Source organism: Euleptes europaea, chromosome 5, assembly GCF_029931775.1.
Source record: "Euleptes europaea isolate rEulEur1 chromosome 5, rEulEur1.hap1, whole genome shotgun sequence".
NCBI classification, from domain to species: domain Eukaryota; kingdom Metazoa; phylum Chordata; class Lepidosauria; order Squamata; family Sphaerodactylidae; genus Euleptes; species Euleptes europaea.
In genome coordinates this window covers 62,336,442-62,364,237 of record NC_079316.1, presented here as the reverse complement: position 1 = coordinate 62,364,237, position 27,796 = coordinate 62,336,442, and the positions used below count along the sequence as shown (strand labels likewise).

The window sequence follows — 27,796 nt, the reverse complement described above, 5'->3', positions numbered from 1 at the left end:
TTGTGTGACTTCTTACAGAGTTGATTCACAGCTGAGTTCTGTAACTGCACCCCCAAGTCTCTGGAAATAGCAGGTGAATATGGTCTGTACAAGAAAGAACAGGAAGCAAACTCACTTACCAGAGAAATATGCACAGCATGGCTTTCCCTTTGCTATTTTAGAAACACTAGGAGCTGTTTTCTGGCAATATTCTGCTAAGGATATATTGAGTTCTTCTAGAACCTTCAGGTCTGTAATAGTAAGATTAGCACATAAAATTCTTTACCCATAATTTATGGTAGTTATATAGGATAAACATTTTCAACAGAACAGTATTGCTCCTCAGTTACTCCAATTTATTGTTCATTCAGCCAATATGAAGAATGTTATGAAGCAGCAATGTCACTGCATTATTACAATAACCATAGAAAGGGCTGTTCAAAGTAATTCAATAACTGGAGAATTTGAAAACTGTTTATAAATATACAGCTGCAAAGAAGAAAAAGCCTGTAGGCAACTAGAGTTACTGTTAGTTTCTGTAACTCGAGTTATATACACACTTTTTCTACTTTAAACCACCCTTTCTATTATTTATTTACTTTATTTTCCTAAGTTTTTAATAGGGATAAGCAGATTTCTGCAGTTCTGTTTCATTAAGAGTTCAATCTCTCCCCATTCCTGGAGATTCAATCTGAAGATCTTCCAAAGTGTACCATGTTGATGAAGCATACCTCTTGAAGCAGATGGGGAATTGTCTATATTGCTTAACTCATACACACACCCTCTAGTGTCTGTGGTGGCTGGCATCACAATGGGAAAAAACCCTACCCTGGTACCTGAGAGATGGTTCCATAACTGCCAGAATGCTTCTTTAGACACAATGAAATTTCTGGGCTCACAGAGGTAATCCAGGAAATTAAGTGTGGTTCTCCAAGTGCCTAGATTAATTCTGAGAGAGCAGTACCTTAATTTAAATGCCAGGACTGAGGGCATGACATCTACTGTGTTATTGCCACAGGGACTGGCAGTCACACCGTCTCTGCAAGTTCCCTCTAGGAACTCCATTCCAAAGCACCACAGGATTCTGATTCACACTGGGGCTGTGACATGGGGGAAGGAGGTTATCCTCCCCACCCTCACACTCTTTCCCTGAGAATAAAGGGCTCTGGGGTGCTTTTCTTGCCTCACTGGGTAATATAACATGTGCAGCCCCCTAGTGGGGTAACAGCCCCAAGGGCCATTTTCAGCTCAGGAAAATGACAAGAGGGGGGAGGCTGAAGCATCTCCATGCCACGCCATGGTCCCAATCCGTATCAGACCCCTAGGGTGGACTTCAATTTGACTGCCAGTCCCCATGGTGGTCATCTGCAGATGTCACATTTAGTTCAGTTCTGAGCCTCACATCTGAACACTGGTCAGACTGCTGAGCAGCGCAGTGTGGGGACTCCGAGTCAACTGCAAAACCTGATCTAGTCAGATTTTAAAGTCATCCTTTTCTCTCTCTTATGGTCTGCTTTTGTGCTGAGAACGGTTATTTATATCCTTTTAGGCTGCCCGATGTGTGTGTTATGTCGGGTTTATGGCCTGGCTTGTTCCTTAATTGCTTTGTTTTAATGGGTTTTCTTTATTGTTTTAATTGCAAGCTGCCTCAAACAGATGGCATAAATTTGCTAAATAAATAATCCCTAATTTTTAATGCAACAAATAGAAGCATGCACACACTTTCAATTCTCTTCTGCGGAAAATACACGCCTCACAACAAGTCAGAAGCATTCTGGTCCATGTCCATTATTTGCATAAATGGATGTGACTAAAAAGCAAACATTGGATACCTGTTAGGTTCCTGGATCAATCATAACTGAACCAGCTGTCTAGGCATGAAAAATGACAGGCTTCAGTTAAATGAATGCCTGAAGTGGTGCCATGCATCTTCTCAATGTGATACCAACATACAGAGAGGAATCATCCCCCCCACCAAAACCACCCTTAAAAACTTAGTAATAAAATGTACCGTGGTTGCTTAATATCTGGCAATAGAACTCTCCAGGGCTGTATAGCATACACACCATGACATCTACCACCTCTTTAGGTGTTAATGTGACCCAGGCCCAATCAACTTTGTTCGGCTTTTGATCTATAGGCAAAGACAAAAAAAAGTCCACCATTGTGTAAATGGTACATTAAAGGGTGGATTGAGGAACTTTGTCATCTTTGTGATAATGCAGCAGGAGTCTGACAGACAGTGATGCTCAACTGTGTCCAGAGAAGCCTCATTATGCCCTCCGCATTACTGCTGACATCAGCTGCAGAAGCCGCTCAGCAACTACATCTGCGAGGAATGGCTTGAGCTCACTGCATGAGCTTCACTGGTGTGTGTCTTTTAAAAATATTTTTATAGTTGTAAACCACATTGCAGTATGATATATTCCTAATCAAAACATTCTTAAATTTCCTCAAAAACACCCCAAAGACACTCTCCTTCCCCCTTAACAACACATATGGCTAAAGCTAGTACACAGTTAAATTGGCAGCTTTTATGCTCTCTGCATACGTAATATGTTCTTCAGCAATTTTCCACTTACCATTCACCTCTTGCAATATTCCAGTGCTTCTCTCAAGCACTGTCAAGATGGCGGCATCTACTTTCACTGCACATCCAGACTCTAAAAGGCTTTCACGCACATTTATAGTTGGAGTCACTGATGCATCTATAAGTTCTACTGCAAAAGTGTTCTCATTTTTATCCATTACTGTTATGGTGACCACTTTATTTTGTACCAGTGATTTCATGGAAGTAGTTGCTTCTGTGGACCAAGTTTCAGATATTGGTTTTACACCTGGAAAACAGGAAAACAACACACACACCCTTTAAAAGCTATGCTTTTCCACAGCCAGATGGTACATTCTGGGCATTTTCCTTATACAAAGCTACAGTGTTTCCCCAACATTTAGATCACATATAGATTTTCATATGCACAAAATACAGCATGGCACCTTGAAATCCTAAGTCTGGAAGTTGCAGCTAATGCCATATGGTTCAAACTTGGTGACTAATCCCCACCTTGGCTTAGCTTTTCACCTGTTTCTGGGCCCCAAATGAAGATGCAGCTGATTACATTTCAAGCCCTTGACAACTGGGCCCAATGTATTTCAGGAATCTCCTCCATATATTGCTTTCTGTTCCTTGAAGTCCACAGATGCTCTCTCAGTTGTTTTATCCGCTAAGACTTGAGGCAGGGCTTTGACTTTTTTCACTGCCCTATTTTACCCTCAGATTAATACATGATTTTGTTCAGATTGTTCTTCTATAAAAAAAGCCCAATCCTTTAATGGTCGGTTTGTTAGAAAGTTCACACAGTAATGTATTTATTTACTTCATTTATACTCCCCTCCTTCCTCCCCAATGGAAACCCAAAGCAGCTAATTTTTACTGCTGCTTTTGTTTTAATTAAGTTACTTAAGGGTCTTATCTTGTTAAGTGTATTATTGCCTGTTTAGTTTCTTTTATAATGCCACTTTGCGCAATGATTTTAGAAAAGCAAATGGCAAGTACACAAATCACAAAAATATAACCACATGATTTTTACCTCCCACTAGAAACATACATAGCTTGACAATTAAACATTAATTATCAAGGGATTTTTCCGGCTCTGCCTTTGCTGGTGGCAGGGCAGTTTTGCAGTGAGATATTGTCTCCAACCAAGCAAACATCAATGGGAACATCAGAAGGAAGGAACTCGACAGGCAAACACCCCTCCATCACTCTTAGAATCAATTCAGCTAAAAATCTACTTTCCAATAAACATTTTTGCTGAATTTTAATTACAACTTAAAGGTTTTATATTTCTGAGACTTATTCAGGAAGCCAAATTTATCTGAAGAATGAAATAAAAACACATACATTTAAGAGGTAGAACCCATTCTTGTTACCTAATGCAAAGAGGAGGGGTTCCCCCTTGAGTGGGACTACACATACTCCATACAATTAAAAATGAGCCACAAATCCAAATGAGAAGCACATGAAAGCTATTTATTTATGTGGATATTCATTCTGTCTCATACCTGCTAATGTACACTTCATAGCCTGCATCGGTAACTCCACTAATTTGGGAATTATTGGACGAAGTCTACTTAAATGAAGGACTTCAAAGTTCCCAAAATCTATATAACCCACCAGAACAGTTTTCTCAGATTCATTAGACAAAACAGATGCACGATACCACTGATTGTCTTCTGGAAAATAAAAATAAAGCCTGCAGTTTAGTGATTATTCTTACTAACATTACAACTGCATAAACCACCTTTTATTAGAATAATACAAGCTATTTCCACCAAGTCTGATTCACCACTAGTCAAGCAGAATAGAGCTAGACAGTTCTAATTTATACGTCTATATAACACACAAAAATCCAAACCATGCCATCAATGTAGATCTTCACTGGCCTCTTTGGTACGATGGGTTGCTCCGCTAGAAGACGAGAACCCTACTGTTTCCTTATAAGAAATTTTAACTGTCCTAGGATGAACAATTTCACAGCAGGAAGGGCAGAAACAGTTGTTTGGATCAACAGGAGCAATGGCCATGTAACTAAGGTTTTGAGCATCATATAAAAGTTAATGGGCCTCCAAAACCTTCTCTAAAGGGCTGTGGCTCAATAGTAGAGCATTTGCTTCGCATGCAGAATGTCCCAGGTTCCAGTTGAAAGATTCTGGTAGCAAGGTGATGTGCAAGACCTCTACCTTAGACTCCAGAAAGCCGATGACAATCTGACTAGACAATACTGAACTTGATGGACCACTGGTCTGATTCAGTATAAGGCAACTTCATTCAAGGACCTTCAGTAGTAATGACTAGCTCTGAAGAGGATATGGGAGGGACCTCACATGAAAAACAGAGCCTTCTTCCTTGTGAATGGAGATCACCTCATGGGCTGGGCCACAGTTGGAAAACGAGTAGAAGCAAAAATCAAGATAAGCATATTCTCTGCTCCAATATCTGTTACCCAAAATCCCTTAGCTAGAGATGGGGTCAGAATTTGTTGGCATGCAGAACAGGTACTTAATTACTGAGCCACAGACCCTCCCCCCAAATTGAGATAAGAACACTCCAGAAGAGCAAGGTTTACCTTTGAAATTGGCATCTTAGATCGTATTTTAATTAAGCAGCTAGACAGTAGTATTATACTTAGGCAAAGCCCTCGTCCCCAACTCCAAGTGCATAGGGAGTACAACTCCTAACATCATAGTTTCCTTTGAAGGGGTGAAATTAGGGCCCATATGTGCATTCCTGAATTCTATTCCCTCTTTCCTCAACTATCCCATACAGTATGCAAGGAGAAGCAGCAAGGTTAAAATACCTTCCCTTTCTGTATTGTACAGCTTGGATTCAGGGCCAGATGAGCAGCTTCCTGCATGGAAAGTAGTACTCTAGAGTAACGCTAGAATGAGGTTCAGGGCTAAAGCAGACAGATAGCTCAGCACTGCCGGATTATCAGGGATAAGGTAGAGAGCCTTCTAATAATTGATCCTGCTCTTGCATTTAGCTCCTCAGATCCAACCTGCCATCCATAGTGTACACGTGCAAGCGCACACACACAATCAAAGGCTAGCGATGTCTAACTGCTTTAGTATTTGAGAAATTAATTTTATGCAGGCACTTGTCTACATCTACAAGACAGACATTTTCTCCCGTACCTGTGAACTGGGCACAGCATGGGTCTCCTACTGCTGGACGGAAGTCAGGGTCAGCAGAGATTTTGTCACAGTATTCCCTTAGGGATGTTTGAAGCTCAGCAAGTTTGTCTGCTTACAACACAGGTACTTATATGAAAATGTTATATATTAAAAGCATAGTACAATTCATGTATCAGCTAAGATTTTATCATACAGAAATGTCTCTATCAATAAAGACTTGAGTCTTAGTTTCATTATCATTATACCCCACTTTCCACTATGCTTTCCACTAATTTACACAGAACAGACATTAAGCTAACTGGCCTGTAATTTCCTGGGACCCCCCTGGAACCTTTTTTATAAATGGGTGTTACATTGGCCATTCTCCAGTCCTCTGGTACAGAGGCTGATCGAAGGGACATATTACATATCTTTGTTAGAAGTTCAGCGATTTCCCATTTGAGTTCTTGAACAATTCTAGGATGAATACCATCTGGTCCCTGTGACTAGTTAGTTTGCAGTTTGTCTAGACGTTCTAGGACTTCCTGCCTTGTTACCACTATACACAAAATGTCTACATCATAAATAAATCAATGAGGACTTACGGCCATTTTCTAGGAGTTGACAAAAAAAGTATCCTGGAGTCTGTATATGGGCAACCATACCAAAGAATGCATCTCCTACAGACAGTGAATTAATCTGTGGGATTAGACAACCATTATGAACCACATCTCTACCCTCTTCTGTCTTTTCCTGAGTGGAGCTTTTCTCCTTGGTTGGACCTAATTTTTAAAAAAGATAACAAAAGAATCTGTAGCAAATTCAATTTGTAGATTCTATTGGTTTTTAATAGCAATTAAAGTTGAAAGGCTCTGCTAATGAGCAAGCAGTAGTCTACTGTCTCCAACCTCATAAGAATATGCAAAAAGTATCCATGCTAGATTAGACCAGTTATTCTGCTTTTCTGCAATCTGTCTTCTTCAGTGATCCTTTTCACCTTCCTGGTGAGTTTCCTGATTCTGATGACGTTAAAGAAATTCTGGTTTGTCCTAATTTTTTAGCAATATACTCTTTATATTTTCTTTATCTACCTTATTGTCAATTTACATTTGTTTAGCCAGAAGCTGTGCTCCTTCTTGTTCACTTGTTTGGGCACTTTTAAAGACAAGTTTTCTGGTCTTCTCTTTATTTTTTGACTTTACTGATTAATCATGTTGGGATCCTCTTAGATCTGGCTGCACCTTACCTAGCCTCAAGTATACTTCATTTCCAAGCATCCTGAGATGATCGGATCCACTTCACACTTCCTAGCAGGTTTCTTTTGACCAATCCCATCATTTCCCCATGTTTCCTCTTCTGAAATCAAATTTGGTTGAGCTGCACTTTCTGGGCTCCTTCCATTTACATAAATATTGAATTTAAGAGTACTCTGATCACTCTTCACAGCTAGTGCAACAACACATGCGTCTCACACCAGTCCCTGAGTGATAACCCAGATCAAGCCCTTGATCACCTCTCCTCTAATCAGTTCTGTGGAGTAACTCCAATCATTTACAATATCTAGAAGATAGTCTCTTTCATGCTGAACACGTTTTCACCCAATCAATATGAGGGCAGTTGAAGTTACCCATTATGACTACTTTGCCCTTTGGTTGCATTCGTTATTTCTTTTTTCATTTCAAGATCCCTTTCAGTTGTGGTCAGGCAGGCAGTAGCATGTTCCAGAATTGTTACCTTTAGAGCCTTGCATTTCTATCCATAACAAATGAAGCAGTTCGTCAAGGGCAGCTACTCCGCTGAAGTTTTCTAGTGTATTGAACTCAATGCTCTAACACATAGGTCTCCTCCTCCTTCCTGTACTGCTTCTAACTGATAGGCAGGACTATCCATGTCCCATCAGGTTTCTGAAATGCCCACTATATGTGAATTATAAAAATTAACACCAAGTATTCCAGCTCTCCCACCTTAGCTCAGAATCTTTTAGTATTTGCAAATAAATACCTATTTGTTTCCTTCTCTATACAGCATGAACAGGTCCCCCTGCTGCCCTTTCACCTACTTAACATGGCTACCATTTCCTGACACACACTCATGGTCAAATTCTAAGCCCACTTCTATTTAGGTGCCCTGGATCAGTCGATCTATCATCCTTTAGGAATGAGTTCCCCAGATGTTTAGGATGTTCCCCACATTTCTGACACCACCATCCCCCATCCAATTTAAGCACTGCTCTGAGACTGATAGTTAAGGACCAGCAGTCTCGGTCCATTTGAGTTTAACTGGAAACCAACTTTTTTGTGCAGGGTCAGTTTTTCCCAAGATATTCACCAGTGCTGAACCAATCTAAAACTGTCATCCCACCATCATCTCATCCATGATTGAGAACCCTAATCCTGCACCTGTCCAGAAGGCCCTGTGCATGGAATAGACAGTTCTCTGTTGTCTGGAGTTCAGTTGTAATTCTGGGGAGATCTCCACTGTGAAGAAAAGTGGGGTAAAAATGAAGTAAATAAATAATAAATATAACTGCAGATGGGAGGTAGATAAAAGGTAGATTGGTAAACGGCTGAGGAAAGAATGAGGCAGGGGAAGGAAGAAATAATGTGGGGAGCAGGATAGAGGAGAAAGTGAGGAGCTACCCCGCAAGTCATTGAGGGTTCCCTACCATGCAAGTGGGCCTAGCTCAATGGCCAGCTCCACATAACTGGGCCACAGTTTTCCTAAGTAGAGACTGCTGGGGGGGGAGCAGAAAGACAGAGGGGCAGATAAAGGTAGGTTGGCTAGTGGGTGGGAGGCAGGGTTACCAATTCCAACACCTGGAGATTTGGAGGGGAGCATGGGGTGAGTGAGGTTTGAGGAGAGGCACCTCGGAAGGATATAATGCCACAGGCTCTCGTGTTGCCTGGTTCCCCTGGCAAGGGGTGGGGAGTAGGGATGCCAGATCCAGGTTGCGATATTCCTGGAGACTTGGGGATGGAGCCTGGGGAGGACAAGGGCCTCAGTGGGATACAATGCCATGGAGTCCACCCTCCAAAGCAGCCATTTCCTCCATGGGAAAAGGGGTTCCCAACCTCCAGATTGGAGCGGGAGATCACGCAGAATTACAATTTATCTCTAGATGACAGAGATCACTTCCCCTGGATATAATGGCTGCTTTGGAGGATGTTCTATGGAATTATATCCTACCAAGGAAGCTTCCCCCACCCCACAACGTTTCTTCCCAATTCTTAACTGCCCAAATCTCTAGGAATTTCTCAACCTGGAGCTGGCAATCCTAAAAAGGAAGCAAGAAAATGGGGGAGAGCTATGGGGGCTTTCAGGAAAGAGGAAATAGTGGAGGAGGGGGAAATGAGAGACCTCCCTCAAGTTCTTGTGCGTTCCCACTTGTTATACTTGTGTTAGAACACAATGCTCAGTGGAATTCACAAGCATGGTACAGACAACAGCTGACAAGCATAAAAGAGCCCAGAACCAATAATCCCCCTTGAGGGAACTGAGTTATGATACTAGTGCCCGAATGGCCTAGAGAAAAGGAGCATGCAAAGGTTAAGGAAATAGTGGGAAAGAGTGGATTATGGGCTGACAAGTATAAGTCAATCTTACTAGATTCTCATACTAAGCCAAAGCTAGAAACTCATAAGATAGTCGAAATAAACCAGTTAATTCTTCCAAATCACTCAGTGGCTGCATTTCTGACAAGAAAAGACGGCTCCCCAAACATTTATGCCAGTGTGCAACCAGGATTCTGGCAACTCAACTCTCCTGATTATAGCAAAGTCGTCATTTACATTATAACTTGTTCTAGTGTTTGCATGGATACTACTGCAAGTCTAGCAGTCAATGCGGCATCAAGAATTAAATCTATTACAATAGATAAGGGCATACTTCTTAGGGGTAACTGTCTGCTTTCATACAAGCCCTAATAAAACCAAAAAGGAACAAAACAGCAACAACCACTTAAATACCCACCAGCAGCTGAACTTTCTTTGTTATTCGAATCCATTGAACTTTGTCCCATTTCCAACAGTATTTCAATTAAGTGCTTACCTAAAAGATATATTCATGAATATTCATACATAGGCAGCAACAAAATAATTGATTTAAAATGGCAATTTTTATTTTTTCCAGATCAGCACTACTTGAAATGCACAGCTTTCATAAAACATGTTACTTTAGGAATCAAAATAGATAGGTATAAATGCGTAATATTATATCAAAATAGGTTTTTTTAAGGAAGACAACCTCTTTGTTTTACATGAGTCATGGCAGCCAGTGTTATACTAATCTGCATTTCTAATGCACTAGTCCTCAACCTGCGCACCAGCTCTACCACCTCTGGGGAAGGGAGAGAAGAGACTCCCTGCAGCAGAAAGATTAAGAAGCATTTTTCTTGAAGTTCAGTGTCGTAGCCACTATAACTACTATGCTAACTATGGAGGCGTCAAAGTAGCATGAAATCTGAGAACTTCTGGCCCCAATAACTCTACCCCTTCTTAATTTTTAAAGGAGGAAATCAGAATGCCCTTCTGTAGTTTTCTAATACCAGTGTTGAATTAATGCCCCAGTTCATACAGTCTTACACACAGAAGCAGCCTAATCACATGCCTGTGTGCAATAATTCTGTGCATCCACCTGATTGGGGGGGGGGGGGGAATTACGAGATACATTAAGTAATAATATAGCTATCAAGTTGACGAAAAGCCTAGAAGGAAATTGTGAACATCTTTAACCAAAAATGATCTGGCACCTTCTACATGCAAATCTATCACAAAACTAAGCCCTCTGTCTAACAAGACATCCATCCCTAAGTTTCATATCTCACTAGCAGTGAGTTTACTAGTAATTTTACAGGTATGACGCTCATGTTAACTGAATAGAAAATTTCTTCAACAAAAACCACTAGAAAATGATTAAGACTGAACAATTAAACTTACCAGAATCAAGTAGGACAACATCTACACCAAACGATGTCATCTCACCCATCAGAACATTGACAATGGTCAATGAACAACATTTGCCCATAAGAAATGCAGCAACGGCACTGCTGCAATTTGCATCCCATTCTTTAGTAGCTGTGATGACAGTAGCTACACAGCACTTAACGGCCTAAAACCAAATCAAAGTATCCTTCATAATAAGTCAGTATTACTAGCTATTAAGAGTGCTTAAAATGTCAATAGTAAAAGGTTTTCAAATGGCAAACATTTAAGTCAAGGATCGTGCAATCCTTACTCATCTAAGCCCACTGAAATCAATGCCTTCGGATTGGACTTAACTCTAAATAGGACTGCACTGGTAATAACATCAGAAGTATGACTGCTATGTGTCAGCAACTAAACAATTATGCATTTAACCAAACATGCTCTTTTAGAAACACAAGGTATAAAAGGAAGTGTTTCACCCTGTAGAGCAGGTATAATTCCATGAGGCATGATTTCTGAGTTTCCCACTGGCACTGCTACCTCTAGGTATAGTAGAGACTATCCAACTGGTTTAGTGGTTACAGTGATGAATTATGATCTGAGAGACCAAGGTTCAAATACCCACTGTGTCATGGAAGTTTGCTGGGTCACCTTGGGCTAGTCACATAATCTCAGCCTAGGGCTGCTGTGAGGATACAGTGCAGGAGGGGAGAATGATGCAAGCCCATTTGGGTCTGTCCCCATTGGAGAGAAAAGTGGGATATTAATGAAGTAAAAAAATCAAAGGGCATATTTGTACATTCCTTTCTGTTCTTTCACAGTTAGCTTTTTTACTAGTTCTTTAGATATTAAAGTATATACTTACACAGGGTGGAAAGACAGCAATATCTTTGTGCAAACGTTTAATTCTACAAAATGGTGTGTTTTCTCCATTTCCATAGTCTATGTATAGCACTTGAGCTCTCTTCTTAAGGATATCCACATCTTTTATTAGCACTCTGTGCCAGGTCTGGATGAGAACAAATTATTTCAGGTGAATTTTTGTAAACATAAATTGTAACTTTTCTAAAAACTAAAAATGCATTTTTGGTTTAGATATTAGAAATTATAATGACAAGTTTTATTCCAGAATCTCCAGTGACACTTTTAGTGCTTAAATTAGTAACAACATTCAGAACTCAAGGCAAATCACCACACTGATAACTTCTCGTTCAGCCACTAACTATTCAAACACTGGCTCTATCCAAACACACAAAAACATGGCTGAGCTTTGGAAGTCCTTGGGTTTGCATCATTAATTTCCCTTGTCTCCTTGTACATGACTGAAGATTTTCAGATTCCTAAAGAGTTTGTTGTGACAACTACAGCAGATGAAACAAACTATGGTTTATTAGAAACCAGAAATCTTTGGTCTCCAAGCTACACAAGAAGGAACGAAGAGCAGGGAGCACAGAGTAGTCAAGTCCAAAGGTATCCAAGGTTTGGTCTTGTAAAAGTTGCCACTGTCTGAATGCAGCCTTCTGCTTTGAGAAGCTCTCTCTTGAGCTGAAGTAATCTACTGTGCCCTCACTAACCCTGCAACTTATTACAGCCTGAAAATTTTGCACCACTTAATGTGTCATGTTAATACTCATGCTATGCTTCAGTTCTTTCTGGTTGGTTCCAAACTTCTACAATCCTAACGCATTGTTTATTGAACGTCCTATTTTGTTGACTGCACTGACTCACTATGTGTAATCTACCTTAAGACCCTGTGAGAAAGGCAAACTATAAATAACATAAATTAAATAAATAAATAAAAGGTCATTGCAAGCTACTCCTTTTGCGTCTCTATCCTTTCCATCTTGTCTTTAGTGATGTTTGTAAGAATTTTAGTTTGAAAGTTACTGCACAATCCTACAGCATTGAACTGCACTTTTATTTGTAGTAAAGATTTACTGAAGGCAAACAAAGCTTACAGACACTTATTAGATTTTAGCCAACACAATTCGTTTTTAAAAAATTAATCAATGTACTAGGCAACTATACTGTCCAGATGGAAATTCTCAGGCATAAATAATTAAATTGTTCTAAGTGTCCTAACACTTCCCTCCAAGTTTATCTAGTGAAGATGTCCAGAGCAAACAAGCACAGAAAATTATATTTCAAGCCATTTCTAACCTTGGCTAAGTTACAGGCCTCCGTCTATTCTATAGCTATATATGCTTAAATCTCACAAATTGTAAATGGGACAAATATGCAATTTCCTTTGTCTGCTAAAGTCAATGTTTTCTGTAAGACAACAATGCTGTTGCTAACTGTGATGAACAGCTGCATTCTAAAGAGTTGCCCCAAACATAAAACCCCATGATTAACAGATTTTGAACAGAATTCTGAGAGTGCCAGAAAACTAACAGTTAAGAGCTGACTGTGGAAGAAGTTAATAGAGAGCTTGGAAACAGCTGTGTGAGTTATAAGATGTCTGGTGGAGGATTCTTCTCAGGAGTGAAAAGGAACATATTTTAGGGGTTTGGATAAGGACATAAACAGTTATCTAGGGAAAATAGCCCAAAGGTTTATAGAACGATTCCTAATAGTTTAATGGGAAATATCTCTTGTGATACAAGTGATCTCAGGCCACTTTGAGAAATTGGGTAAGTGTGTTAATGTTCCTAACTTCTACAACTAAATCAACTTAAGCTTCTTTCTTTTACACAGTGGTTCAGTGTAAAAGAAGCTTAAGCAACATACCAGTGACTGCTACGAAAAAAATCACGCTCAGTAGAAATAAAAGTTTAAACACTTGTATGTGAACTACCTTGATACATTTGGAAGTACAACATAATACTCAAACTAAACCATCTCAAACTTCTTAATTCTATTATTTTGTTATAGTCTACATTTCTGTTATGAAGAATTGCTAATCTGACTTTTAAAACCCCACAAAAAGAGACAAATAAAACTATTTTAAAGTTGTATTTCAAAAAGCCTATCGAGTGCCAAATATCTGACCATTTTATTATTTTAAATAGCTCCCTCTGTCATGCTAACATATGCTTGACTGACTACCAAGAAAATCAACTAGCACTGGAATTTTTTTGAACACACAAATAGAAAATTGGTCACCTGATCCAAGGAATATTTTGCAACACAAACTTCTCCTTTGGAAGGAATGTATTCCTCTTGAGTGACTCCATCGTAGTCTTTCAACTTCACACTAAGTTTGTTAATATTACTCAGAACCTCTGGTGAGTTTACTTGTACATAGAAATCATTAGGATTGTTGAACACAGTTACTGTACCCTAGAAAGAAAGTCATACTGTAGAAGGTTTGTCTCCAATAACAGATGTGATCAGTACTGCTTAGTGCAGGGGTCCCCAACGTGGTGCTTGCTAATACCTTTCCTGGTGCCCATCAAGTGTTTTTAGAAAGTGGGCAGGGCTAGGTGGGGATTTTGCCCCAGCAAAGCATCTGATTGGCTGTGCAGATTTTTAAAAATTTTGCTTTGCCACCACAGCACAAGGATCTTTACTGTGTGACTGAAGGTAAGCTGCAGTAGCTCGAAAAGGTTGGGGACCCCTAGCTTAGTGTATAAAACAATGAATATTGTAAACTTTTTTATTCATAGAATTAGATACACATTATTTCTGGCAGCAATAATCTTTGATATTGCTAGGCATACAGTAACTACAGCACAGAGCTCCTTTGTTTACACTCTAATTAGGCAGAGAAGGAAACAAAGATATCACAATGGAACATCTTTTTCAAATCAGAAAAAACAATGTAACCAATGAAAGCAAACCCCACAGCATTATTTAGCAGCATGGTGAGTTGAGAAATTCAAGAATGACCTTACCTCTATTTTCATGTTTTTCTTGAGTCCCAATGTACTTAACTCAAGGAATGTTATTTTCTTGCCTTCATCTTCTGCTGCACTATTATCCATAGATAATAAATTTTCCTATTAGAACATAGATGATTAAAGCTAGTTTATTAATTCAAATTTATAAATTGTTTGCATGTTTACTCAGAAGACCCACTGCATTAACTGGAACATACTTCCAGAGAAGAGTGACCAGAAGTGCAGCCTTTAATTACTCCAACTTGATTTCAAAATTTACATGTACCGTCATCACATGTACTTTTAGGATTGATTCAGACACGCTGGGGAATAGAGCTTATGTTTTAATTTACTGTCGGAGTACGGTGACACAGCATGCCTGGACATTGGGAGGGGGGGCATGACATTGCTTTAGATATGCATATTATTTGCTTAATGAGATTACTCTCTTTGTCTTAACCTGGGAGCTTCTCTCTGACTCTTCCTTCTCTTCCTGTGCACTTTGTGTTGTCTCTCTCCCTGCCTGGCTCTGCAAAGAACAGGATGCATCTACAGGTCTCTTTTGTAGAAAGTATGCCATCTTACTTGCATACACGTCACTAAGGTTGCCAACTTCCAGGTGGTGGCTGAAGATCTCCAGCTGTTACAACTGATCTCCAGGCAACAGGCATCAGTTCACCTGGAGAAAATGGCTGCTTTGGAAGGTGGACTCTACGGCATTATACCCCACTGAAGTCCCTCCCTTCCCTAAACCCCACCCTCCTCTGGCTTCACCACCAAAATCTCCAGGTATTTCCCAACTCAGGGCTGGCAACCCTACATGTCACAGTAGCTGGCCACTTGTAATAAGATTTAGAATAGGCTTCTCTGTTTCCTTTTGACTGCAACATGGATGTGAAATGAATCTAGCTCAAATGCAAGTTTTTCCTTTTTGGAATGTATTTCTTTGGAGTTTATTTACTGCATGCAATACCATGCTTCTATGACTGTACCAGTCTGCTATAGTAACTCATACATATTCCCAATATTTACTTGCACAGTAGTTCCCAGTTCAAAAGGGTCCTTTTCAAGCGCCAAGTACACAACTGGACTATTTCACATTGCCATAAGCAAGCAGTTGGATTATGCAAATTATATTTATTTTATATATGAAATTTAAAAGAAAGTTCATCCGCAGCCAGATTTTTAGTCGCAAGTTAAGGAAATCATGGTGGTGTTCCCATTAACAATTCCTTTTTAATGTATGGCATCAAAAAAGGGAACATAAAACCAACATGTAGATCTGATTTAAGTTTGCAAAGAAAGGAAAATTTTATAGATGTTATGACACCTGAAATATTTTTGATCTTTTCTGTATATAAAGGATATTTATTTTGTTTAGATTTTTATGGTCTATTTGCTTTAGACCACCAGGTTTAACATACACATATGTATACATATATGACTCAATGCGATTTTACCCATGGATAATAAACTATTATCACAAATCCCATATATGCAAAGATGAACATCACTTAAAATATGTTGATTCCCATTTTAATCAAACATATAATAATTACTGTAACTTGAGTTATACCTGCTTTTTTTAGCCACTTAAAGCAATCTATAACTAAAGAACAGAATGCAAAAGAGGAAGTTCTCACTGAGACATTTAAACATTTCACAGGCTAACTTCCAGAAGTGGTAGGATTCTGCCAAAAGACCCAACCATGCAGTTAGGAGGCAATTTTTATCAATCACTCCCCCCTTCTTCAGCAGCCATACAACTCCCCCAACAGCAGCATTTCAGAGTGTAATGGAAGGGGAAAGGCAAGAAAGATGCACTTCTACGCATGGAAGACATTCTGTTAATGGAAATTTTAGATGGGATCCAACCTAATATTTACTTATTCATAACTTCATTGTGCAGTACTATTCAAAATACTCTCATGCTAAATGAAAGAAAGGTCCAAATTAGGGTGGGCTATCTGAGGGCTGAGTAATACTGTAAACCCCTTTTTGCCCTGAAGGTCATGTTGCTCATCCCTAACTTTGATGGTATAGTGGACCATCATCGGAAAAAAAAATCAGAAATGCAGCACTATGGTACAAGCAAATGGTATTGAGCTACAACAACGTAAGTGGTATTTGTCAGTCATTGAAGATAACAATTTTCCTCTGCTGGATAAGCAGGCTGCATTGTGTCATAGAACTTTAAGTTTGGAGAGCATTAACTGATCTTCAAAAGTCCAGAATTTGAACTTAATAAAATAATCTGTTGCTGGGGAGTGAGGGCGGAGCATAAAACTAAATAAATAAATAACAAAAATACTTAACTTCCTCATCCAGCCCTGTGAACCTCCTCAAATGTTGCTATGAATGCTGAAACAACCCTTACATGCAAAGGGGCAACAGATCTCAGCTTATTCCAGGATACTGAACACTTGAAATATTTCCCAGTGCTATATTATCAGCAAGGGAACTTCCAATAATTCACTGTACATACTAATAGATAATTTGATAAACACTACCATTGGCACATAATGTTTTATTTTGCCATGAAACTCTAACCATACCTTTATCATGATTTCATCCGACGATTTTTCATTATCTTCAGCTATATCTGTACTAAAAACAATGGTTGGCTATTAGCCTAACTGGTCTATAAAGCACCTGTTTTGAACATATACACAAAACTGGCCATCATCTGACCTCTGAAAAACAAATATTTACACCCTTTAAGAAATGGTCTAAACTAATACCGATTTTAAATCCTTTTCTTCTGATTGGTTAAAAAAAAATTGTCTCCAGAAGGACCACTCTTCCTTGCTGAAAAATCTAAGTCAGAGATTCAATGAAATTCATAAATTTTAAATACTACATATGTAACTACAACCGGAGGCAACAACCTATGAAAAACAGAATGTACAAGTGGGAGACCTGCAAGGAAGGGGAAATTGCACCCACCTGCTGGCTCCACCACTACCCTTTCCCCCCACCCTCTCATTCTCACTTCCTTTCCCACCCACAATGCTGCCTTCTTCCCCCATGGATAAACAGGTGGCAGCAGTGCCTTTCACCAGCTTTGGCTGGTGAGCCAGCTATGGCCCTTCCTGGGTGGGTAAGATTTTGCCACTGTGGCACATGCTGGGTAATGTTTAGATTAGATTATTGCAATGCACTCTATGTGGGACTGCCACTGAAGACTGTCCAGAAACTACAGATGGTACAGAATGCTGCAGCCAGAATACAGATTGGAATGGGTCATAGGGAGCGTGTCACTCCAGTCTTGTTGCATCTATACTGGCTCTCAATCTGCTTCAAAGCCCAATTCAAGGTGTTATTATTGATCTTTAAAGAGCTATGGGGTTTGTGGCTAGTATACTTGAAGGATCACCTTCTCCCATATAAAGCTGCTTGTCCACTCTGGTCATCTTTGGAGGTCGGTCTTTGGATTCCCTTGCCATCTGGTGCTAGACAGGTGGCAACCCAAAGAAGGGCCTTCTTGGTCGTGGTGCCAAAACTTTGGAACTGCCTCCCCGGGGACACTCATTTGTCTCCCTCTATTGTTGTCTTCCAACAGCTGGTGAAGACATTTTTGTTTTGTTTGGCATATCCCCAATTACTGTTATTGGCCCTATTCCCTGGTTGCGGTTTTGTGTGGGGAATCCATCGAGGTAGAAAGGCAGCATATATTTTTTTAAAATAAATAAATAAGATAGTCTAGACAAGAATTATCATTTCCCCCCTTTCAAACCAACCTACCACACTAGCTGGTTATGAGATAGTTTTGTGGTCACAGACAACTGATCACACATAACTGCTGGCTGCACAGAATCATAGAGTTAGAAAAGGTCATACAGGCCATCTAGTCCAATCCCCTGCTCAATGCAGAATCAGTCTAAAGCATCCCTGACAAGTGTTTGTCCAACTGCTGCTTGAAGACTGTCCACTGCTGAACTATTCTTACTGTAAGAAAAAATTCCTAATATCCAGCCAATACCTTTCCGCCCAGAATTTATGTGCATGCTCATCCACATCATGTTACACATGTGCATCTAAGAGTACATCCTAACACTAATGAAAGGGTATTTATAGGGATTACACAGATTCATTATGCTGGAGCAAAGCAATCATTAGGCATTAAGGAAATTCTACTAGGGCCTGCCATACCAAAATATTATTCCATTACATATTCCAACACATCAATTAACCATCAGCCAAGTAAGGCAAAAAAACTAAATTAAAAGGATTTTCTGGATGTGGATTTAAAAAAAATCAACTGTGTTACCTATTAACTTACTTGCGATTAAATGGTTTACACCCAACACTATGTTCTTGCCAGTCTTTCCTCTGACAGTCCACAGAACAATAATATACATGCTTACATTGTGTACATCTCAAGGACCCTGAAGAGGTAAAAAAAGGTTTTATTAATCTACAGTATTACTCAGTATTTTAGTTTCTTTTCTGACTATAAGAAACATCTAATACCACCTTTTAACATTAAATACGTAATTCCTCATACAACTTCAAATATATTTTGTGATACTATCGAACATCCAGTTTTTAATACCTTTTTGAATCCTAGAGGATGATTCAAATAAAACCTTTGTTGTTCATGGCAATAATTTATTCAAAATGTAGGAGGCAGCCTTACACTGGTCTCTGAAAGAAAATGTAAGTAATCTAAACATTCCTACAGCTCAAACTGAAAGCACTCCAGCAGCCCTACTGTAACAATAAAATACACCAGTATTTCCTTTTCCTCATGTTGTGATGAGATGGAAGTCAGGAGATAGCAGCTTGCCTGAGGCCTTCAATTCTTAATGCAAGTAAGATATGCGTCAGGAGCTTCCTGGCTCGCACTGTACTAATTTCCTTCAGAGTTAAGTGAGGCAAGAAATAATACTTTGATCTTTTGGGGATGGATCACAGTTCAGCAGTAGAGTGCCAGCTTTCCATGTAAAAGGTACCTGGCACCTCCAGTTAGGATCAGGCTGCATGTGATGTGAAAGACCTCTACTTAAGATCCTGAAGAGCTGCTGCTAGTCAGACCGATAATACCGACCTTAACAGACCATCAGGGTAAGGCATGTGTAGGGGTTCATGTGATCTGATTTTCTTCAGTTACAATTTAATGCTTATGTTGTCCTACCACAGAAGGAACTGGGGAATTACTCAACTTTAAGATGGACAATGAAGAAATTGAAATTGTTTAAGATTTTCTATTACTTGGCTCCATCATCAACCAAAAGGGAGACTGCAACCAAGAAATCAGAAGGAGATTGAGATTGGGAAGCGCAGCCATAAAGGAGCTAGAAAAGATTCTTAAGTGTAAGGATGTCTCACTGGAAACCAAGATCAAGTCAATTCATGAAGTAGTATTCCCTATTACCATGTATGGGTATGAAAGTTGGACAATGAAGAAAGCTGACAGGAAGAAAGTATCCTTTGAAATGTGGTGTTGAGGAAAGTGTTACATATACCGTGGACCACCAAAAAGACAAAGATCAAATCAAGCCTGAACTGTCTCTAGAAGCTAAAATGACTGAACTGAGGCTATCATACTTTGGTCACATTGTGAGATGGCAAGAGTCACTGAAAGAGACAATAATGCTAGGTGAAGGCAGTAGGAAAAGAGGAAGTCCCAATACGCGATTGATCGACTCTATAAAGGAAGCCACAGACCTCAGTTTGCAAGACCTGAACAAGGCTGTTAACGATAGGACATTTTGGAGGACACTGATTTATAGGGTCACGATGAGTTGAAAGCGACTTGTCAGCACATAACAGCCCCCACCCCAGAAGGGGTAATAGAAACTTACCAGACAATCCACAGAAATGGCATGTGGGCTGATGGAAAGAATTTACTGAATTAAACAACTGTGGTTCACAGCCCATAGATAAAACATGCTCAGGAGAATTCTGGAACTTTTTTTGCTTTACATGGACCAAAGCTGAATCTGACACCTATAATACATATTTTGACAGGTTTAAACATACTTGTATCTTAAAATACATATTGTAGACTGGACAAAACCCGGGGTGGGGGGGAGAGGGGGGAGCAACACCTTAGGACATTCTTAATTCTATCAAATTCTAATGAAAGCTGTGACAGATTTGGACTTCATAATTCCAACATACAGGAATCAATACATGCACCAGAAACTCCACTCTTAAAGGAGTAGCAGCCATGAAACAGGCTACAGCTCAAACAGATCTTCCTATTAATACTCCCCCCAACACAGACTTTAAGGAGAAAGCTTACAGAAGACAACACTTGTTCAAAAAATGTGAACATTGCAGGGGTAATCACAACTTCATTAATGTATTCATTTCCTAGCAACAAGTCACAAAAGTGGACCCTTAACCAGGGACATCACCCCGTTTGGTGTCGGGCACACTGCACCAGCTTTTCTTGACACACACACCGAAAGAAACAACACACTCAACATACAACAATTAAGGTCAATATGAACAGTGGTGACCAGACTGAGTTAATCTAAAGATTTCATATAATAAGGAGCTCAAAAATGAAAAAATACCATGTTAAAACTTCTACATTTTAATTTAATTTTAAAATGCAAGTTTATTAAGTACAGCCTGCTGCTAACAGAAAGCAGAAAACAATCACCATTGTTTTTATGATGGAAGGGAAGGGGGGAAAAATCTTTGTAACTCACAGCATTTGTTTCCTTTACTGAGGTTGATAACAAGTTGCTTGCTCCTTTCAAATGTTCCGGATTCACTAGAATACAAAATGGAAATATTTAAAGATATAAAAAAGTTTAAAGATATAAAAGATATAAAAATATTAACGATATAAAAGATATTAACACTGTAACACATTTTTAATCATGAACACAATTTATTATCTTTGGTTCTAGATAATAAACTGGAGCTGAAATCCTATGTGCACTTTCTTGTGAGTAAATCCCACTGAAATAAAAGAGATTTGTTTAGGATTAAAATAAAAATCTAAGATTCTAAATGGATTGTAAAACATAGAACATTTTCTTTCTACTCACATTCATCTTGACACATGAAAGGGAAAAAGAAGAGTTGGTATGCCAACTTTCTCTACCTTTTAAGGAGAATCAAACCACCTTACAATGTCCTTCCCTTCTTCCCACAATAGACACCTTGTGAGGTAAATGGGGCTGAGAGTTTGGAGAGAACTGTGACTAGCCCAAGGTCACTCAGCTGGCTTCGTGTGTAGGGAAACCAACCCAGTTCACCAGATTAGAGTCCGCCACTCATGTAGAGAGGGGAATCAAACCCAATTCTCCAGATTAGAGTCCACCACTCTTAACCACAACACCATGCTGGTTCTCTTAACTACTACATCACGGGGCCATAATATGATTCACAATATTTCAGTTTTTCTACAGATGAGCTGATTTTCCAAACAAACACAACTTACTTTTTGGATTGCTGCACTTCATCAGTGGTAACTGGCTGGGTTGGCAGTGAGTAGCAAGTGGTTGAGAATCTGATCTAGGTTGTTCATACGATACAATACCTGTAAAACAAAAACAAGCCTATAATTTTAATTAAAATGAAAATATGTCCATTTCTAAAATATGTCTATTCGCACACCACAATACATAATGATGCATTTTTAAAACTCTGCTTTCCCATTCTTTCAAAATGCTTTTTAAAATCTATGTGAAGTTACCAGAAAACTTCTGGAGATTTGCACTGAGCTGCCATCGATGACACTCACTGTTGACAACACTCAGAAAAAGAAGAAGAGTTGGTTTTTATATGCCGACTTCCTCTACCACTTAAGTGAGACTCAAACCGGCTTACAATCACCTTCCCCTCCCCACAACAATCACCTTACCTTCCCCTCCCCTGTGAGGTAGGTGAGGCTGAGAGAGCTCTAACAGAGCTGTAACATGCCCAAGGTCACTCAGCTAGCTTTGTGTGTAGGAGTGCAAAAACACATCGAGTTCACCAGATTAGCCTCTGCAGCTCATGTGGAGGAGTAGGGAATCAAACCCGGTTCTCCAGATCAGAGTCCACCGCTCCAAACCACTGCTCTTAACCACTACACCACTCAGCTCTATGTTGTGCTTCCAGCAGCTCCCAGGGAGGCTGGGTAAACTGTGAGCAGATGTCTGCAGGCATTTTTGGGATGAATGAGAGCTAACAAGCTGAAACTCAATCCTAACAAGGTCTGAGCCAGGAACTGGGATGTCTCCTGTTCTGGATGGGGTTGCACTCCCCCCACAAAGGACATTAATAGCTTGGGGGTACATGCAGGTCCAGGTCTCCTGTGAGAAAACAGGTGGTAACAGTGGCCAGAGGTGCCTTTTTCCAATTTCAGCTGGTGAGGAAGCTGCACCCCCTCCTGAGCAGGAAACAACTTGTGATGGTGTTGTATGCCCTACTAACATCTAGACTGCATTACAGCAATGTGCTCTGCATAGGTCTGCCCTTAAAGACTGTCCGGAAGCCTTAGACAGTAAAGAATGATGCAGCCAGAATGTTAGCTGGAGTGGGTCATAGGGACCATATCGCTCATCTTGTTCTGTTTACCCTAGATCCCAGTTTGCTTCCAGGCCCAATTCCAGGTACTGGTGTTGACCATTAAAGCCCTATACAACCTAGTACCAGAATACCTTAAGGACTACCTACTTCTATATGAATCTATCCAACCTCTCCATCATCAGAGGCCATGGTTCAGGTGCACCTGCAATCTGAGGCTAGATGGGTGGTATCCAGAAAAAGGGCCTTCTTGGTTGTGGTGCCAAAACTTTGGAATTTCCACCCAAGGGAAATTAATCTGTATCTTGTTTTTGTTGCCCCCAGGTGAAGATTTTTTGGTTGGTATTCCCTCATTAAGTATTATTAGCCCTCCTCCCTGTTTGCATCTTTATATTATTTGTTTCATTTATATCCTGTCTTTCTCCCCATTGGGGACCCAAAGTGTCTTATATCAGTCTCCTCTCCTCCATTCTATCCTTGTGAGGTAGGTTGGGTTGAAAGTGCGTGACTGGCCCAAGGTCACCCAGCAAGCTTTCATGGGGGAGTGGGGATTCGAACCTGGGTCTCCCAGATCCCAGCCTGACACCCTAGCCACTGTGTTTAGTTTAACTGTTCTGAACATTTTATATATATTTGTATTTTAAATATTTGAAATATCTTAATGTTTGACATGTTTTAATGTCTGCCGCCTTGGGGACCCTGAGTTGGCTCATAAGACAGCATAGAAAGGCAACAGTTGTATGTGTGTGTGTTTGTGAAGTGCTGTCAAGTCACTTTGGTTCATGGCGACCCTATGAATCAATATCCTCCAAAACATCCTAACATTAACAGCCTTGCTCTGGTCTTGCAAACTGAGAGCAGTGGCTTCCTTTATAGAGTCAATCCATCTCACATTGGGACTTCCTCTTTTCCTGCTGCCTTCGACTTTTCCTAGCATGATTGTCTTTTCTAGTGACTCTTGTCTTCTCATAATGTGACCAAAGTATGATGGCCTCAGTTTAGCCATTTTAGCTTCTAGGGACAGTTAAAGCTTGATTTGATCTAGAACCCACTTATTTGTTTTTGTGGCACAGTTACATAACATTAACACAAAGTATTTTAAAATGAGGTGCCTTTTCCTCACCTGTCAGCTCCTGAACATTCACACTTGATCCAATCGCTTGCTTGGTAAAGCCACCACAGTACCCAACATGACTACTTCCACTTGAACCATTGTCACGATTTGTAAAGAATTCTTTAGTCTGCTCACAAAATAAGAAGTTCTTGGATAGTGTTGTTGTTTTATCTTCAAATGAAGAGCTTCTGACTGTGGGAATTGTGTACGGGCTTCTCAATGATTCATTATACTTTATATGAAATCTTCGTGCCATCATGTAAATATTCAGATCAGAACCATTTCCTGCCACTTTTAAGGCTATTGCTCACCAAGCACAAACAGGAAAAAAAAAATAACAGCTGAAAAAAGATTGTGCAAAACAAAATTCATTCAATGCTAGACCACAGGCTGTCAGTCAACTAACCAGACTCTAAACATTACTAGATCTGTACTTTTACGTAAGATTGTATTAATACAATCCACTTTTATAGTTGTAACAATTCCATTTAATTTTTTCATTCATTAAATTAAGAATTTGGATGGTTTTAGATAAAACTAATATTTCTTGAAATTCTGAAGCCATGGAAAAGAGCATTTTCCACAGGTTTTTTAAATGGAAATTTGGGGGGGGGGACTGAAATATATGCAATATTTATATTCCCATCAAACCTAAACTTCTTTAACAACATACAGTGGATCATTTATAACTTGGTTAGATTATAAATTGTATTATTTGATATATTTATGGAATTTAAGGGTATAAATATTTTAATTTTCTGAAAGAAAAATTTCAAGACTTGCAAACTGCTGCAATCTATGCTACCACAGCACACGTACCTTAATTTTGGCCGTCTGAGTGGTTGAAAAATTAAAATTGAAGCTAGAAAACAAATTATGTAACAGACAAAAATATATTATTAAACTGAAACACTCTCATATACTCACAACAGGTTGCATAGCTGGATATTAAGGTAAACTTTATAACACTAAAACACCGTACTCTTTTATAATGTGCTATCATTAGGTTCTTCATTAGTGTTCTTCCCCAGACCCCCATTTTTCCTTCTAACAATAAAATGCCTAACCCCCATGACAAGTAATGAAAGCAACACAACAGACCCAAACACAAGAGAGAGGGAATGTTCTATATACCAACAGGAATCCCTTCATATGCAGAAAAATATGATTTGGGGAAAAATGAAAACAGAGATTCAGTACTGTTCAATCCACACTATGCCAGTTGACAAGCTGAATGGGAAAACCTATTTTCTGTGAGCTGTATTATTGTTATTTTATATATTGTTATTGTATTTTTTCAGGTTGGCATTTTGTTACTCACTGAACCCTGCAAAAATACAGGATACAAATATTTAAATCAATCTAATGTTGTTCAGTTTCCTGCATTCCTTAGTATTAAAAAGAAAACTGGAAAGTCATTCTACAGATACTGATCGTCAACCAACTTAAAAAGACAGGTCTTCCTCCAAAGAACCCTGGAATGTGTAATTTAGTGAAGATGCTACTAGTAATTCCCACCAGCTTCAAAGAACATTAGAAATACAACCACTAGCCTTGTTTACATCAACAAAACAATCACGCCTCATGACCTTGAACACTGAAAGAGGTTCATGTGTTGATCATGTACTAACTCAGCTAAGCATAAGGAACACAATATAAAAAGGAGGTACTGCAGTATGTTGTCAACATTGCCACCATCTCACCTACTAAACCAGCTTTTACTGTCTCTTACTACGTGGGCTAAGGAGGGGCCAATAGAGTAGTTGCGTGGATTCCAGGAGGTGGGATGCACTGATTAAAGTATATTAAAGCCTCGACAGGAGCCACTTGTTTTTCTTGTAAGGCTCATGTACCTGAAACAACTGTATGACAAATGAAAACGCAAGAGAGAGCTCTTCGGAGAAGAGAATTAGGCTGATCTGCATTTGATCACATGTAGACAAACTAGGACTGCCAACTTCTAAATAGCGCCTATAGCAAGGCTTTAAAAAGCACAAAAGAAACCCTACTGGATCAGCCCAAAGGTGCATCTAGTTTAGCATTCTCTTTCCCACAGCAACCAACCAGTTGCCCCAGAAGACCCATAAGAGTGCACTACTGAACCCATCAACTAGCAGATCTCATTTTGTTCTGGCAGCTGTTGGTCACTGATAAACCTCTCCTCCATAACACCGACTAGTTCTCTTTTAAGTCATTTAATCTGCAACCATTAACAGGTGATAATGGTTTCCTCCACATCACTGACCTGTCAATTCCTGCACATCAAGTTACCGTTGAAGCCACACGAGCTTCCTCCCCCCACCCCACTTAGAAACCCCAGCCCAAACTGTGCTTTCCCCTGGTGGGCTACGAAAATCCACACCAAGAGTTTACAGCCCAAACCGAAGTACGGTTTACACAGAAAACAGTCCCCCCGCCCCCGGGACTGCAGAGGACTTCCTCTCGAGTAAGCATACAGAGGTTTACACGGGCCCTGCGCCGTACTTAGCAACCCGCAGGCGAGCCCGTCCCACTTTCTCGCGGAAGAGCGCTTGCCTCAGTGGACCCCCCCCCAACAGCCTACATACGCCACCCAAACACCTAGGGCGGAGGGATACAGGAAAGGAAAACTGAGAGCCGGGTACTTTACAACCGTGCTTCTCACCCACCAGCGGCTTAACCGGAAGCCCACTTTCTCCACCACCACCCCAACGAACGAGAGCCACGCGACTGCCTTCAACCGCTCTGTTCACTTAACTCCCGCGCCACTTCCTCGTGCCGCGCATGCGCGCTCTAGGGCTCCTTCCTCCTCCCCCCCCGTGAAACCGCGTATCTGTAAGCACGCATGCGCCCGCTAGTCTTGGCGTCCGGGTGGGCTGTTCAGAAACATTGAACGAGGAGAAATGCGTAATTATGGTGCCTTCCGCACGCACAAATACGTGCGCGCATACCCTGTTTGTAGCCCATTCTGTTTTCCGGATAGGTGGGCACAGTGTTCAGGATATGCTGGTATATGCATAGTAGGGATCGGCGTTGCGTGCCTGTATGTTGCAGGAGATGCTCTCTTCGAGTGGTCGAACTGCATTTTACCACACCTACTGCAATTATATACCCGTGTGATAACACAAGTTTGTGTGCATGCCGGCGCTTGCAAGGTGTTGTATAGCAACAACATGTTTTCGAGGATGCATTGAAAACACGTTATCCATCGAACGTACCCATAGAATACAAAGCATCCAGAGACCCATCAAAACCTGGGAACCCCGATGCATCTCCTTGTAATTTATTTAGTTCATTTTCCCCATCCTTTCTCCAGGGATCGGTTTCCCCTCAATTTTGCCATCGCAACAACCCTGTGAGGTAGGTTAGGATTTGTTTGGTGTGAGAATGACTACCCCGTGGTCACACAATAAGCGTCATCGTGGTTCAGTGGGGATTTGAACCTGGGTCTCCCACATCCTAGTCGCAAGACTTTCACCATCCTGTGTGAGATGTGAATTGCTGGTTCTCGTGACCTCGTCAATGCTTAATTTGGTTAGGGATCATGCGGGCTCCAGCCCCCGCCAGCCCCAGTTTTCTTAACTGTTGGAGAAACCAACTAGTGCTACCTTCGACACATGGGCATGTTTCAGATAGTGGCTGAAATGTGGAAGGCTGTGGCACATTTGGTCTCTCTTGCTTTTTACCTTCTATAAGGCTCAGAGCGGTAGTTTGTCACTGCATCAACCCTGTGAAATTAAACAGATGATTTCAAGGCTACCCCCGCCCCAAAAGCGGTGCAAAGCAGGGAACATTGGTTCTTGTAGGTTATCCGGGCTGTGTAACCGTGGTCT

The 27,796-nt window shown here is 40.2% G+C and overlaps 1 protein-coding gene across 1 annotated transcript in view; it reads right to left on the bottom strand.

Moving 5' to 3' along the window:
* Positions 1–24,240, bottom strand: part of TDRD1 (tudor domain containing 1) — a 39,490-nt gene extending 15,250 nt beyond the window's left edge. The window contains exons 1-16 of the mRNA XM_056849946.1: positions 23,994–24,240; positions 21,061–21,125; positions 20,203–20,347; positions 18,678–18,783; positions 16,951–17,002; positions 14,411–14,515; positions 13,680–13,856; positions 11,440–11,583; positions 10,587–10,758; positions 9,622–9,699; positions 6,258–6,434; positions 5,674–5,781; positions 4,042–4,212; positions 2,562–2,816; positions 1,991–2,113; positions 120–230 (exon numbers count right to left, since the gene is read on the bottom strand). Coding sequence (XP_056705924.1) covers positions 120–230; positions 1,991–2,113; positions 2,562–2,816; positions 4,042–4,212; positions 5,674–5,781; positions 6,258–6,434; positions 9,622–9,699; positions 10,587–10,758; positions 11,440–11,583; positions 13,680–13,856; positions 14,411–14,515; positions 16,951–17,002; positions 18,678–18,783; positions 20,203–20,347; positions 21,061–21,125; positions 23,994–24,240 — 2,236 coding nt within the window. The remainder of the gene's footprint in view (positions 1–119; positions 231–1,990; positions 2,114–2,561; positions 2,817–4,041; positions 4,213–5,673; positions 5,782–6,257; positions 6,435–9,621; positions 9,700–10,586; positions 10,759–11,439; positions 11,584–13,679; positions 13,857–14,410; positions 14,516–16,950; positions 17,003–18,677; positions 18,784–20,202; positions 20,348–21,060; positions 21,126–23,993) is intronic.
* Positions 24,241–27,796: the final 3,556 nt, after the last annotated feature.